Consider the following 16,146-nt stretch of genomic DNA (forward strand, 5'->3'; position numbering starts at 1 on the left):
GATAGTGCCACCATCGAATATATGTTTTATCTTAATGTTAATAATCTGTCTTTTGTAATTAAAGTTCTTAAAAGACGGGTTATCGGTGATAAAAATTTAACTATAATTTCTTAAGGTGATTAGTACGTTTAACGAATGCAACCATCATTCAAAAATCGTCGAGCAATAGCCTCGATAACTTCCGTATACAAGATCCACGAATATTTAGATATCGAAAAATATAAACAGAAACACATAAACAGAAGGCAATAATTATAAACTGTAATATTTTGTCACCATTCACTATGTGATTCATTTTTTTTTCTTCCAAAATAGCGTTATATTAACCCTTTGCGGACGAATTTTTCCTTAACTCCAATTCTCAGCAAGTCGAGCATATTCTCTATACAAAACAAAATTATACATAAAGACTTAAATATTGGAATAAAAAGATAAAGAAAAATATATATTGCTTTATGAAAATCTTCGCGAATAACTTCGCGATGCCTTAAAGCATCACACGGCTTTCTGAGAAGTACATGTAGCGATGACTATAGTCATCTCACGGACTTAGAAGGTTAAAAGTCTGAGTTGCATATGTTTATGTACTGATCATAGGTGGCATCAGATTAATGCAAGTAAACCAGCATTAAATGAGTGGGCCATGTTTATTATATATTATATATCACTTATTTTAATATTTTTAACATTGCGTTTTGTTTCTAAAAAAAATTAATTATAGAAGATATTAATTATAGAAGATAGATTTAAAATTAATTGAAAATTTTAACTATAAAAATAATTTTACATAAAAAAGCAGAAAACTTGAACTGTATAGTTTTCTAAAATTTTAGAGTGGGCCAAAGAATGGGCCAGCGTATTTTTAAGTGGGCCAGGCCCACCTTTGGCGCCTCCTGCTTTAATTTTAATTAAGTAGAACGTTATGCTTTTGTTTTATATGGCATATGTTTTACTTTTTATTTCTTTAATTAGTATAAAATAATATAAAATATTATGTCTCGAGTGGAAGTATTTGTGGATTTGTTTCACTGATCTTTATTCGTAGCTATGGAATTACTGAATCAATTATTTTTTACGGGTTTGTCACATATAATTATTTTCTACTTTGAGCATTATTCAAGCGCCATGCGCTTTCCAATGTATGCTATGGAATTATTGAATCAATTAGTTTTTACGGGTTTGTCACATATAATTATTTTCTACTTCGAGCATTATTCAAGCGCCATGCGCTTTCTGATGTATGCTAAAACTTTAATTTGCGCGGTTCTACGGTTTAATTGTTTGCACACTTACAATAGGCAATAATCGTAGCAAGCATTATTATACGAATACAATCAACTTTCACATCGAGGAAATTTATTGTTAAGAGCCGATTGTATATAATTCGTATAGCTTTTTATTTAATTTTAAAACGCATTGGTTTTCTGTGGAATGCCGTTTGGACTTATACTGTTATTGAAATTACTCAATAATTCCTTTTTTCTTTTTTATATAAATTAGTTTGTGTAAAGCCCAATATAGAAATATAATTTAAGTCAGACACATTTCTTTTACTTTGCTTACTTTTACTTATAACTTTGTTTTTTATTTTGTAAAATTGTGCGCGCATGAAACTTGTAATATTATATAACTTGTTTTAACGAAAAGGATTCATCTATCCTTAACACGAGAAAAGCGTTAGAGACACTTAACGCTTTTTCGTTCTTTTTCGCTAAAGTGATTTATAAGCGATTTTTTTTATTTACCTCTTGTAAATAATCATAGTCATAAATGAGGTTGCCTTATGACAACTAGCGTTGTGTTATTTGTAAGACTGATTTTCAATATATGCACATATGTAATACGTAAGCATATACGAGTGCACATATACTTGGGCGTATATAAATTTAAACAATTATACACACACACACACACACACACACAAATATATATATATAATACACACATATATATATATATATATATTACGTACAACGTAAATATTTACATTATCGTGCAAAACTCCGATGAACTTGATTTTATTTTAAGCGGGAGTGTTAAATAATATTTGTTTTAATTGTTGCTCTCCTATAGTTTTTGACATACAATTATATAAATGTTAAATGATCAATCAATTTATCGATTAATCACTCATCGAAGTTATGTCGGTATTGTAATTTTATTTGCAATATATATACATATATATATATTTAAATTTATCATAATTATTTTAATCGTATAAATATGTGATTAAAATATTGTTATAAAATGCATTATTGAAAGAAATATGTATCAATAATGTATCAATAAAGTATATTATTGACATAACATTACGTGTGTCCTTTTATTTAACCTGTAATTAAGTAGCAATTGCGCAAAGTAATTATACCAGTAGTTTTATGTTACAAAAGATCGTCTATTCTTCGTCTTAATCAAGCTCGCTGATTTACTTTGAAGTTTACCTTGATTAGGATGCATGCGCGGCATGTCAAGTACGGTGATTCGTAGCGTAGCAAACGTGTGTGTGTGTGTGCGTGCGTGTGTCGCACGCGCGCACGCGCACGTGTATGTGTATGTATATTACATACTCTCGGGCATATTTACAGCGAAAATTGGAGGCAAAATCTAATTTAAAGAAAGCAGTACGTGTGAGTAAAAATGATAAGCAATATGGCAATAATTTTATTTTTGTTACTACTTTTGTATATGAAGAGGAATCGGGTGAAGCGAAAGAGAAAGGCAGACAGTTGCATTTAAACAAAATGCCGAATCACAAGTCGCAGATGCGCATCGTGGCGTTTTCTTAGGTAGCAAACATGTGGCACATTGGATTTTGGTCCTTCTGTAACGACATTTGACCGATGTCATTTACGAGTAAATTGTAAAATTGACAAATCTAACAAGTCACAACAAGTTGACGTCGCTAAAGATACCGTATTTTCACACGTAGGCGAAAATTTGTTGGGATTTAATAAAGAACAGTGGGTAAAAGGTTTTACGATTTTGGCCCATCGTGGGCAACACGATGCCACCGTTAGTTTTGCTTTAAACCGGGATGCCGGGAATGTTTAACATGTTCAAATCCGAGGATTTATCATCCAATAATCGAATGGCCCGGGAAGCCTTTGCATAAATTTTGAAGCTGTTGCAAACTCGTGTATTAGCTAAATTAACAGAGGACAGTTTAGATTTTCGACTTAGAAATATTTTCATATATATCATTTTGTTTATAGATGGCACCACTTTCAAGATATTTACTGATCATTAGTTTTCTTAAATGGAAACCCCAATTTTTTATTTTTTATCATTCTTTTCTACTAATTAATTTTAACAACTTTTGTCTGAAACATTTTTTTATTTGCCTTTTTTGAGATATTTAAGGAAAACTCGGTAACTTTTTTAATATTTAATTTACGATGTCTCGCTGTTTGTCGGAAGAAAAAATGGTATTAGACTTTTTACTCTATTTAGTTTCAAGAATATATTATTAGCAGCGGCCTAACTTTTGTTAATTTGATGATTTTGAAATTTCTGAAGATCGATAAGTTAACAAAAGGTAGGGCATTATTGTAGCAATATATTCAATATATGTTTTGTTCGTTCCTCACGATGGGCCAAAATTTTTACCCATTGTTTGTTTAATTCAAATATGATAACATTCGAATGATCCGAACAAATTGATGTTTCAATCCTTAAATATTATTGCTTGACTTTTTCCAAATAATTTCGTTGTTCGATCGAAGAAGGAGAATTACTTTAGATTATTCGTGAAATTTGATATTTTGTTTATATTATTCTAAGAAATTTCATATTTTTTTGCGTTATTGTTAGATTCTTCATCATGCATCCTTTCTCTTGTGCAGTCATTTACCCTTCTGTTAAATCTGGTCCTTGTTTGCCCGACCTACAAAATGATCGAGGAGCAACTCGTGACGCTAAGATGTTTCGTCAACATCCTTATATTTACAATATATCCTTGTATCGTTTAAAAATCATTGTAATGCTATATTTACTGGCGACTATTAAGAACGATACACCAGCGAATATACAACGGTGATCTATCACGCTATTAATTAACTACAATGTGACGATATATCCGGCAAAACAAACATGTCCGATATGAAAACAAGTAATAATTATTAAAAAAAAGAGCGACATCTAGATTTTTATCTTGACGATTACTGCTCGATTAACAGCGTAATGAGCCACTGAGAAGGGCCAAATGTAAGGTCGAAACCTGCGAAGTTGTACCTTTTTATTGTAATTTGAGAGAGAGAGAGAGAGAGAGAGAGAGAGAGAGAGACATTTATTAGAATTTCCGTAGTTTAAAAAAAGATACACATTTACACCGTGTGCTGGCTCCAATGACCAATATTGCTATCTAAATTTTTATCTCAATGTTAAATGAAATAATACGGTGCAAACCGCAGTGTCGTATCATAAATAGACGACACGATAACGTCAACATAACGTCGTTTATGTATTATTTAAAACATATTCGTGCGAATATATCTGCTATATTATATCAACGTCGTAATATTACATGTGCTTGCTAGCCCGGTTATATACGAAGAACAAGGTCATCGATCGTTTATTTATCCGACATATTACTTTTCGATACTATTGCTTCTCTCGCGAAACGATTGCAGCTTGCAAACCATGAGTGTAGGAACAAAGAGAAAGAGAGAGAGAGAGAGAGAGAGAGAGAGAGAGAGAGAGGAAGGGAAGGAAGGGTAAAAAGGAAGAGCAATTCTTTATTTCCCCGAGAACATCGAATAAAATTTAAACTGAAACGCGTATTGTTCCCGGTCACGTACGCGGAATCATCGGGATTTCGGCGGTAGCTTCGCAGGATATCGATGGAGACAGAGAAAGATGGGCGAAGAAAAGGATGAGCACACACAACACAGTAGGAGCGAAAGCAAGAGAGACGGGTAGAGGGGGGGGGAGAGAGAGAGAGAGAGAGAGAGAGAGAGAGAGAGGCAGCGAGAGGACGGGGGAAGGAGGAAGGGGGAGGCAGGAAGAGGGTGGAATAGAGGGAGAGGATGGAATAGAGAGATAGAAATAGATAGACAGATAGAGATAGAGAGAAGGGGTAGGGGTAGGGGGAGAGAAATGTCCTGCTAATAAGCCTCATTCCCCGATACGCGCGCGGGGAGAATAATTATGAGCTTGCGCAGTACGCGTCTTCGGGCGGCGGCGGCGGTGGCGGTACCAGGTATAGGAGCTCGCGGGGGTAGGAGGCCGCGGAGCGGCGAGAGGGTGAGCGAGGAGAAATAAAGCCCCGAGCCCAGCCGGCGAATGCAGCCGCGGATGCTGAAAATTCGCTCCGCCCGCCGCTCGTGGTCACGCTACGAAATTCGCGTTTCGTGGGGGTGCGAGAGAACCGGACGGGTGCCGTGCGTGCGAGGTCGTCGCGGGTGCTACGAGTTCGCACGAGTAGGAGCGCCGCGAACCGCCGGCACGCGTGCGTGCGTGCGTGCGTGCCTGCGTGCGTGCATGCGTGCGCGCGCGTGTGTATGTGTGTGTGCGTGTGCGTGCGCGCGTGTGTGCGCGCGCGGTGCGTGCCAAGTACCGCTGAGCGTAGTGCGTAGTGTGTACGTGTCAACGACTCCCTGCGCCGCCTGTGGCCTCGTTTCGCCGACGACATATACATCGTAGTTGGCGGCCACCATCGCGTGACGCTCTCTCGCACCCGGATATGCCGAGGCATGCGCCGTAAAAATCGACGGGATTGATGTATCGCAGGGCGCAGGTATGCATCGCCTTGCCTCGGCCGCACGCATCTCGCGCGCGTGCATTTGCATGCGTTCGCGCGCGCGCTGCGCTTGTCCACCCCGTGGTGTGATCCTCCTTTGTCTCGCCACGGCGAATTCAATGCTGCCTGTGACCTAGCAAGGTCACTCAGCCTATAAGCTGTTAATGTCGATGATCTCTCTCTCTCTCTCTCTCTCTCTCTCTCTCTCTCTCTCTCTCTCTCTCTCTCTTTCTCTCTCTCCCCTCTCTCTCTTTTTTTGCCTACTGAGCTTTCGTCGCCCTCGGGCCTCCACAAGCCTTCTCGGCGTGAGTCACCACTTTTGTTATCTCGCATTAAATCCTGCGAAAGGTACATGCCAAGGGAGGTAATTTTCCGCGAGTCCACTCGCCCCGCTATTCGCGTGCGATAAGAAAAGAATTTCGTAGCAAGCAGTATGGCAGCCGCGCATCACAGAGAAACAGAGAGAGGAGAGAAGGAGAATAAGAGAGAGAGAGAGAGAGAGAGAGAGAGAGAGAGAGAGAGAGAGAGAGAGAGAGAGAGAGAGAGAGAAAGAGAGAGAGAGAGAGAGAGAGAGAGAGAGAGAGAGAGAGAGAGAGAGAGAGAGAGAGAATGTGTACCTATGGTTAAGCGCATGTATCTTTTTCTAGATCTACATCTACTACCTGCTATGCATAGCAGCAGTGGACTTGACGTTCACCTCCGACTCGGAGATTACCACGGCGAAGAGTCGAGGCTGTCCGCCAGAATGCATTTGCCTTTCCCCGAAGCAGGTGAGAACGCGAGAGAGGTCTGCACCTCGGTAAACAATCATAGTAATGTTACATCAATACTACAATTCCCTCGCTGCTAAACGAGGCAAGCGCAATAGTAGAACGCATGTTGTGTATAATAGTTATATTGTCGAGTTAGGAATTGTATAACATCAATGTAATCGTACTCTGTTGGGTCGTTAGGTAAATGGCTGGATCAAACAGCAAATAGCGGAAAATAAATTTTGCGCGGTGTCCGCTGTAAATTTTGCTGGCAGCTTGCCAGCAGAGATACAACAGCAGCTGGCGCAGCACGATGACAGATTGACGATGGGAACCGAGTAGAATGTCGTTCTTTAAGCATTCGATTGTATTTAAATGACTGCAAATCCCTCCGCTCAATTCCCTCCGCCAATCTGCTGCCAAGTTACGTCAGCAGGCTTGTCGACAGAGCACGAGTTTAATGGCCCATTTATATAGGTCGTAACACGCAGAACGCAGATCGCAAAAGTTGACCGATTATAGGCCTTCTACAATGAGCCGTTAGTCATAAGACGTAAGCAAATTGACCAACCACAATCGATTAGTCTGAAAAATTATCGATTGTGGCTGGTTAATTTGTTTACGTTTTATGACGACTTATAGTCCGTATTCATAGTCCTTCCTTGAGAAATAAGGATTCCTTATTCCTCATTTTACATTTCATAAACCTTCTTTGACCAAACAAGGAATCTTACTGACTCCCTTATCTCAAGGGAAGTTACAAGCTTCCTTGAAGAGGAAATGTTACCTTAAATCTGTTCGTTTTCGCTGCATTTCTGAACTAATGCACAAAAGTGCAATCAATTTTTAGTACATGATGCGCAGAATAAATTAAACATAACTTGCAACATTAACTTTTGTCCCATTACGATTTACTTGTGATGTCGCGCTTTCAAACTGAAAATATATAAAGGAAAAAAAGGATAATAGACAACGAATTTTTAAATGATTCTGACGAAGGATTTTTTTTTTCAATAACCTTCTCAGTGATAAGCTGCGCCAGGAGCATTCGCTCTTGCTCCGTATAATTATAAAAGCAAACGAACTCAGCGAGTGAAGTTCGCTTGGAATTATGCTTGTGGTCTCGTTCGGATGGATATGTAGTAATGTCTTCTGTATACGCACTTCCCAACAGTTCACATCCCTGTCAAGAAGGAAAAAGGGGGCGCGCGCGTCACCGCTTTCCCGCGCACTCGCGCGCGCCACCGTTCTCCCGCGCGCTCGCGCAGGATCATTTCATTTTTCAAAACGAAAACAGCAAATCGCTCAATGTGGGAACCGCGGGAGGGAAAAAACGCGGATGCTATGGAAGGGAAAGTCCATCCGGACGAGACCACAAGCATAATTCCAAGCGAACTTCACTCGGTGAGTTCGTTTGCTTTTATAATTATGCTCTGTGGTTTCATCCGGATGGATATTGTAGATGTTCAGAAAGCGATTTGCAGAGGAGGGAGGTGAAAAGAAAATAAAATTAGCGCAACTGGCCCTAAAGGGGTGTATTAAACTGCAAGGAGGTAGTCGCAGAATAACAACAATAGAAAAAACAACGTGAGCCTTAAACGCGAAGAACGGAGTTTGTAAAAAACCTCAGAGTGGAGGATAGGACGATTGTAAAAATGTGCGAAAGCTTGGGAGGAGCCTGACCAACCGGCCGCACGTTTGATTATATCTAAAGCTACTTCCTTCTTCGCCGCCAACGAGGTGGATGCATGACGGGTACTATGTAGTGTAAACGTATCAGTTTGGACGCCGCATTCGCTAAGGCCCGCTCGCAGCCAGCGACTGATCGTTTGGGTGCCAACGACACGATGCGGGCGTACATAAGAAATGAAAAAGGAATCGCCCGAGGAAACACGCAAGTCCTGAGTAATTTGTAAATAATGCTTGACTAAGGAGTAAATACACAAACTCGCGTTATCCGGGAACGGAAAAAAAGAAAAGAAAGGCTGAAAACGTCCGGGCGCAGAAGTCTTTAGACGATCCGGGACTTTTATAATAAGCTTTTCTGACAGGATTACCTGCGAAAGGCGGAATGAGGCGAGCGTTTGCGCACGCTGACCTGTGCCAAGCGCTAGGAGCAAGGCCAACTTCCTGGATACGACAAGGGAAGCGAGTCATACGGAAATATAATAGCGAGGTGAGCAATGACCGGTGCTGGATTCCAGATAAAATCATAGCGGGGGCGGGGAGGCTTAAGCACCCCTGCCCCTTTACAAAAAACGTTTAACAAGAACATGGTTACCAATTTCATTATGTGTGATAAGAGAGACGGCACTACGGGCCGTATTGATTGTCGAATACGAACGGACACGCGTGAACTCGCAAGCGAGGAAATTGCTTCTAGAAATTGCTCCGGAGTTGGTGAGAACAGAGGGACGCCCGAGGAGTGACAATAAAGCCACCAGTCGCGAAGGGGGCGAGAATACTGACGAATCGTAGAGTCCGTTAACGAAGTGACAGTAGTCTCCACCGCACTGGGTGGTACCCGGCGGTCAAGAAAAACTAGCCGAATAAGCGCCCGACCGTCAGGGAAAGCGTCCGCCAGGCCGGATGACGATTCCTGAAAGGAGAAGAGAGCAAATCAGGAGCTGGTGTAAGGATGAGCGGCGTCCCGACAAGAAGACGATTGAATAGAGGGAACCACGCTTGAGATGGCCACGAAGGAACGACTACGATCCCCTCTGCGCGGTCATTAATAATTTTACGAAGGACGCGCGGTAAAAGAATGAATGGGGCAAAAGCGAAAAATTTTATATCTGCCCAGGAGAGTGTAAATGCGTCTACCGCCACAGAGCCTGGGTCGGGAAACCAAGAGACCTAGGAGGAACATTTTGCATTAATAATGGAAGCAAATAGGTCCACCTCAAAGGGTCCAAATGCAGTCAAGATCTTCGAAAAAGGCGGCGTGCGACAATGACCATTCCGTGTCCACGCTGACGGCTGATTCGCTATCAGCGATGGTATTATGAATAGAAGCAATGTAAGAGGCAAAAATGAAGATGCTACGGTCTTCGCACCAGGTCCATATTTGCCGCGCCAGCAATGTAAGGTGCGGGTATTGCACCGAACCGAAGCGATTGATATAGGCAATGGCCATAGTATTGTCAACACGAAGAAGAATGTCGCAGTTTTGAAGATCTGCTGCAAAGCACTGCAAAGCATAAAAAACAGCTTTGAGTTCAAGAAAATTTATATGACAGGACCGTTCAGACGCCGACCACCAACCACGGGTATAACGTGATCCACACGATGCACCCCAGCCCGAGAGAGAGGCGTCCGAAAAGATTTCGCGCGTAGCGACCCCGGAACGTATAGTCTTAGCCTGATGGGGGTTAGAAAAAATGGAAAAAACCACTATCGGAAGTCACGTTCAAGATGAGAAGAAAGACGCATTGCAGCTGCATAACTGTCACCAGAACGCGCTAAGGCGAGAAGCTTTTCACGCTCAAAATCCTTGATGTGTAAGAGGCCATATTCTACCGCGGGACAGACGGATACAAGGGAGCGGATCATGCTTGCGAAGTTTCGTATGCAACAGTGGGACCTCGTAGAAAATCGAGAGATCATATGAAGTAGCGCATCTCAGCGTGTCGGAGGGATCGCGATAGATTGCGATACTGACAAGGGACATGTCACAACTGTTCGGAACCGATTTGATTCTCCTTCAAATATGTTGTTAAATACACAAATCTAAAAGACACGTATTTTTTTATATGTGCGAATATTGAGTTTTAAAGGGTGAAACACCCCTTTAAAGAAAAACGGTATTTTTCTTTAGAATCGAATATCTGCTAAACTATAAGCGATAGAAAAAAAAACATGTAATGAAAATTTAATCGCTTGAAGAATACTTTAAAGTTATATGAACAAAAATTTTTATTTTTATTTTTTTTAAGAACCCCCACCACTTAATTTTTTTTGCAAAATAAAAAACATTTTTTTTACTTAGTTTAAAGCTTATTTTTTTCCAAATTCAACCATATATGATAAAGTTACGAAATATCATTCTCGAAAATTAATTATAAACGCTTCCATATATACGCTTATCCGTACTATGTGTGTAAGTCATTATCACCGAAACAATAAGATATATGAAAAATGTTTATGTAAAATTTTTATCTATGTTTTCTATATATTTATAACTGCATATTGTGTATATTTAGAATTGTAAAAAAATTTTTAAATAATTTAAAAAAATCTAAATTAACAAGAATTTTTTAAATATATCCCCAGCTCTCTTATTATTTCTTTAACATTTAATTTCTTCTATAAAAATTAAAAACAATTTTATTCTAAAATTACCTACTTATAATAAAATTATTTTACAATTGAATCTTGAAAATATACATGTCGCAATAGTTGGCATAAACAATTTATATCTTACGTTAAAAAATTAAGATAAGATTATGTGTACGTGTCCCAGATAAGTTCTAATTAAATTATTTTACAATTAAATCTTTGCGAAAAAATACATATCGCAATATTTGGCGTAAACAATTTATACACAGTTTGTCCCAGATACGATGAGACTGTTCCATCAAAGTTCTTAGCGCAGCGATATCTATGAATGAATGGTGGTAGGTGAATGTTCTACCCTTCATCTACTTAACCTCAAAATTTGAATGAATTCGGTTGATATTTCACTGCGGTTTGACATTTTATGTAAAGTTACTTTGTGTACGTCGGTCGAAAAACCAACATGGAACATGTTTTAAATTGGGTAAAAGTGGTGCAGAAACGTACGAAACGCTAAAAAATATGTACGGGGATGAATGCATGTCCCGTGCACAGGTTTTCCGTTGGTTTGGCCGATTCCGTGACGGTCGTGAGGGCCTTGCAGACGATGACCGAGCACCGCCGCCAAAAACCACTCACAACGAAGAAAACATCGAGAAAGTCAAAGAAATTCTTCGAAGCGACCGCTGTGTGTCTGCGAGACTCATCGAAGAGGAAATTGGGATACCGAAAAGCACAGTCTATCGAATTTTGACCGAAGATTTGGGCAAACGGAAGGTTGCACAATAATGCACCATCGCACAAAGACTTCATGGTACGTGAATTCTTGACCAAAAAAGGCATCATTGTTATCGATCATCCACCGTATTCACTTGATTTGGCTCCGTGCGACTTCTGGCTATTTCCCAAACTGAAATTGGCGATGAAAGGAAATCGTTTCGATACCATCCCGGTTCGCGACTTCCGAGGTCTTGTTCGCGCGATCTATCGCGAGAATTACGCCGACGCTTCCGGGAACGATGACTCTTATGTTTAGGCATCTTGGAGTCCCAGAAACCAGAAACCAGAAACAAAGCAGATGAAGAATAAACACAGCACATACCGCACACAAAAACAACGAACTGTAGATTGCGCGCAACAGAAACACAATGAGATGATCCTGCGCGAGCGCGCGGGAGAACGGTGGCACGCGCGAGTGCGCGGGAAAGCGATGACGTGCGCGCCCCCTTTTTCCTTCTTGACAGGGATGTGAACTGTTGGGAAGTGTGTATACAGAAGACACTACTACAATATCCATCCGGATATTGTAGTAGTGTCTTCTGTATACACACTTCCCAACAGTTCACGTTCTGTAGTGGACGAGACCACAGAATATAATGTACGTTTTTATTATCTTTATCCATATTGCAATATCTATATTGCACTGCTAAACTGATGCTAGGTTATAGCTGCGTTCCGATATCCACTACTAGTACTAAAAATCTAGCTCGTCACGTATATTATAGAGTTTCAGTACTGACAATGAATATCGGAACGCAGCTTTCCTTCCTTCCTTCTTTTCTTCTGGAAGGAAGACTCGAGATCCATTTATGAAATAAAGTGGCCTTGGAGATTCAAGAAATCCTTCATCGAAGCTTCCTCCATTCTTAAGATAAGGAAGGACTATGAATACGGATATTATTGTAGGATAGGCCTTAAGTCGAATGTAAGGAAAATGATCGACCATGATTGGTCAATTTGTGCGTCCTGCGATCAGCGCTTTGAGTGTTGCGATCTATGGACAGGCTGTAATGCGGACACAGACTGCGTTTACACGGCAATGTAAAAGCGGTAACCGCGGCAACAACCGCAGTTTACGTTTATACGAGCGGCGTAAAACCCGTTTATTAATTTCCGATGCTGTGTGTAACTATCGACGTCATGCGTCGTGCGAACAATTTGTTATAAAATGTGCTATACGAGTTTCAACGTAACATCGAAAATAACATCGAAAAACCGACTTTCTGTCCGCCATGTAAACGTAAGCTATAGTATCTGTAAATGTTAGTAAAATCTAAAGTTGCCGTGGAGAAACGTAGGTCTTTGAACGAACCAGCAACAAACGCTAACTTGCATAACTGTTGGTTGGAATTTCCCATATTGTTAACATTTTATTCGTTGGCTCAAGTACTCGCGTGCACTCGCGGACAGAAAAGTTGTCCGTAATTTTCCAAGTACAAGTTTCGCGATGTCTGGTTGCTCTCCAGCAAAGAGACACGAACAAATACACTACTCGACACATGAGCGCCTGTTGAAGCGTCATTTTTATATACGTTTATATACGTTGTTTAATTGTTTTGCAACTAGACGATGTGACGATTTTTCCTTCGTTGCTTCGGTATATCCACATGATAAATATGTAAATATGTAAGCTCTAAAGTACGCTTTACACGTAGAAACTCATAATTTCTTTATTAATAAAAACCTTATAATTCTAATTATTTTATCTTTGTCACTTTCAGTTCTGCAAAATATATTATTACCTTTCGAATATACTTTATTTTTGCAATGAAGAAGCATGTTTCAGCGTTTCGTCGAACAAATTTCATCTGCGCGATATTTTGTAGTAGAATATCTCTTTCATTTTTTCATCATCATCATCATCCAATGGCGCTGTAACTCAGATTAAACCTTGGCCTATGTTATTACATTTATCCACACCTCTCACTCTTTCGCCAATCTTTTCCAACCTAAAATAACGAGGAACCTTCTTATATTTTTGTCTGGTTCCTTCTCTAGCCAGTGGGGACATTCCTTATATCTCTTCGGCCTTCTAGGTCGATCTCAACGTTTTTCAACCAGTATGCCGCGGCACACCAATATGACGCGAGGAGTTGTACCGCAAAGATTTTCAAAGATCATTAGTTAAATTGTTTTCGAAAGCAGTTTAAAGTAAATATATACATCAAAATTAAAATTTCTTTAAATTGATTGTACTAATATATTATTGTTATAATAAATAAACACCGGCTTATTTCTAAAGTGAGTGGGGTGTAGCTAATTTATTATTTATTAATATATACAAATTACAATAAATTGATTTGTTTTATTTTTTGGCCGTATGGTGCATTTTACTTGTGTTAATAAATAAATAAATAAATAATAAATAAATAAAAATACTAAATAAATAAAAAAATATTCTTTTCTGTATTCTTTTTTTTTATCATCATAATTTAAGTGTACCGCGGAAGTTTAACTATAGGTTCAAGTATGCCGTGAGATGAAAAAGGTTGAAGGACATTGATCCTATTTTAAGCCCCTTCTCACTCCCATATTTTTAATCTATTACTTTCGACAAAACAATTTAAAAAATGTAACTGCTATAAATATGACACGTTCTACATGTAATATACAGGGCGTCTAGGATCTTTTAGAAACGAAAAATTGTGAAGATTAATCACATGAAATTGAGAAAAAAAGTCAAGTACTATTTTGCAAAACTTGCATTAGTTATTAATGATTGAAAATGATCACACCTAGAGGTTCCTTTGATTGATAACTTGAAATTTTGCACACTTATTTACAAAATGACTCATATCTATCGCTAAATAAATGAAAAAGCCGAAGAAGTGTTACCTTTTATAGGATTTACCCAATCTTTTAATCGTATATGTATTGTATTTTCAAGAAATTCGATCGAGTTTGATGAAAAGGTCAGATTTAAGTATATTAAGTTGTCTAAAAAGTATTGAGCCTTTGGAGGTCAAAATTGAGAATACATTTATCGTTATTTGAAAATGACATTATGAAACCACATATGCACCATTTTGTTCGATAACCTTCTGCCATTTTTCCAGCAACACCATAATCCCGTCGCTATAGAACTTCTGTGGTTTCTGGTAAAAAAATTGTGACACGTGGTTTTCACAGACCTCTTTTGAAACTACTAGAACACTATAAGCTCGCGCTACGCGCGCGCCATATTCATATTAAAGTTAAGAATAAATATTATAAATAAAAATAAAATCTGGAGTATAACATAAGTTCGATAATACCCGACTCCAACATACGATGTATTAGGCGCATACATTTTGAAATTCCATAATACATATTTCTTGCACAGTAACGCGTCACCGTCTAGCCCAGAGCTCGGCAAAATGTGCACGCGACGGCCGATTTTCGACTATCTCCGCCCACCGCTATTCCCTTTACCTCGCCGCTCCGTGCGCTGTCCACAAGCCGCTCGAGCCTCAGGAGCGTGTTTCCAATAGTTTTCACGTCACCCATGAGGTACTATTGTTGACGCGTTTTTTTTTACGTGGTATGCCCAGTAGGCCTCTTCATTTTTCAAATATGAAGTTTATAAAAAATGAGAAGTGTTCTTCTTTAAGCGACGATTCCTTACCACGTCTTATGCGGCTCGCTACATGCAATATCCAAATTGACGTTTCCACTCTTACCAATAAAAGACGCCGAAAATCGAATTGAATATTCTTCATTTAACATATTTTATTTCGTTTCTGTTCAATTACGGGTTGTTACAGTCGTCAATGGATTAGGCTTACTGGGTATACCACTTAACACTAGTCCTCTGTTTGGGTCTATATGACCTGAAGCGCGTGGATAAAACGCGATTAAAGGCGTTGTATTCACTTATGTGATTCAATATTTTAGATATGTGTACGAATTTTGGCCTTATTCACATACGTGGAAAAAGAAAATAAAATCTCACATATGTGCCGAACACCAGCACGTACACCGTTGTCTCTGTTTTGGGTCATATTGACCCACCATACATTTTTCATACATTTTGCTTTCGCGCGCGTAAATTCAACATTTCATACGTGAATATGCCATAACATTCATTTCAACACCGAAGTGAACATAACATTAACTGCTTTGACATATTGACATATTGACACATCTATAAATATCTTATTGTAATTTTCGAGTTTCGTTTCAATTTGTGTATGTCGACTGTAGTTCGTACAATTATACCTAAGGATTGACGTACTTTATGACCTTAGAAAAAACGTAAATAAGGTATACTAGTCGGACATTGCAAGTCGCTAGTTGTACTCAACGAAGAGTCCCGCGATTGCGAGCGGCATCGATCTCGTGTAGTAGTACATCAAGTGATCTAGAGTGCATCGAACTGCAATTTCTTTCCTCATCCTTTTCCTCATCCAAATATTATCGATATTTCAGCATGCAATGTGCTCGTTTCATACAAAGAATGCAACGCAAATTGGGTACATGCCGGTAAGAAATACAAGCGTCGTGAGTTCCTGAAAGATTTGGATATGAAATTGGTGGAACCAGAGATCACGCGTCGGAAGAAAATGCCAAGATGTGAAAATTCTGCCAATTTGATAAGAGATATACGTAAACGGACGCTGGGTG

The 16,146-nt window shown here is 39.3% G+C and overlaps 1 protein-coding gene across 1 annotated transcript in view; it reads left to right on the forward strand.

Moving 5' to 3' along the window:
* The first annotated feature begins 5,221 nt into the window (after positions 1-5,221).
* LOC105191185 (leucine-rich repeat-containing protein 15) overlaps positions 5,222-16,146 on the forward strand; it is a 26,659-nt gene continuing 15,734 nt past the window's right edge. The window contains exons 1-2 of the mRNA XM_025301435.1: positions 5,222-5,734; positions 6,385-6,507. Of these exons, the coding sequence (XP_025157220.1) occupies positions 5,717-5,734; positions 6,385-6,507 (141 nt within the window). The 5' untranslated portion in view covers positions 5,222-5,716. The remainder of the gene's footprint in view (positions 5,735-6,384; positions 6,508-16,146) is intronic.

This window comes from Harpegnathos saltator, unplaced genomic scaffold (genome assembly GCF_003227715.2).
Source record: "Harpegnathos saltator strain DR-91 unplaced genomic scaffold, Hsal_v8.6 scaffold418, whole genome shotgun sequence".
NCBI classification, from domain to species: Eukaryota; Metazoa; Arthropoda; class Insecta; order Hymenoptera; family Formicidae; genus Harpegnathos; species Harpegnathos saltator.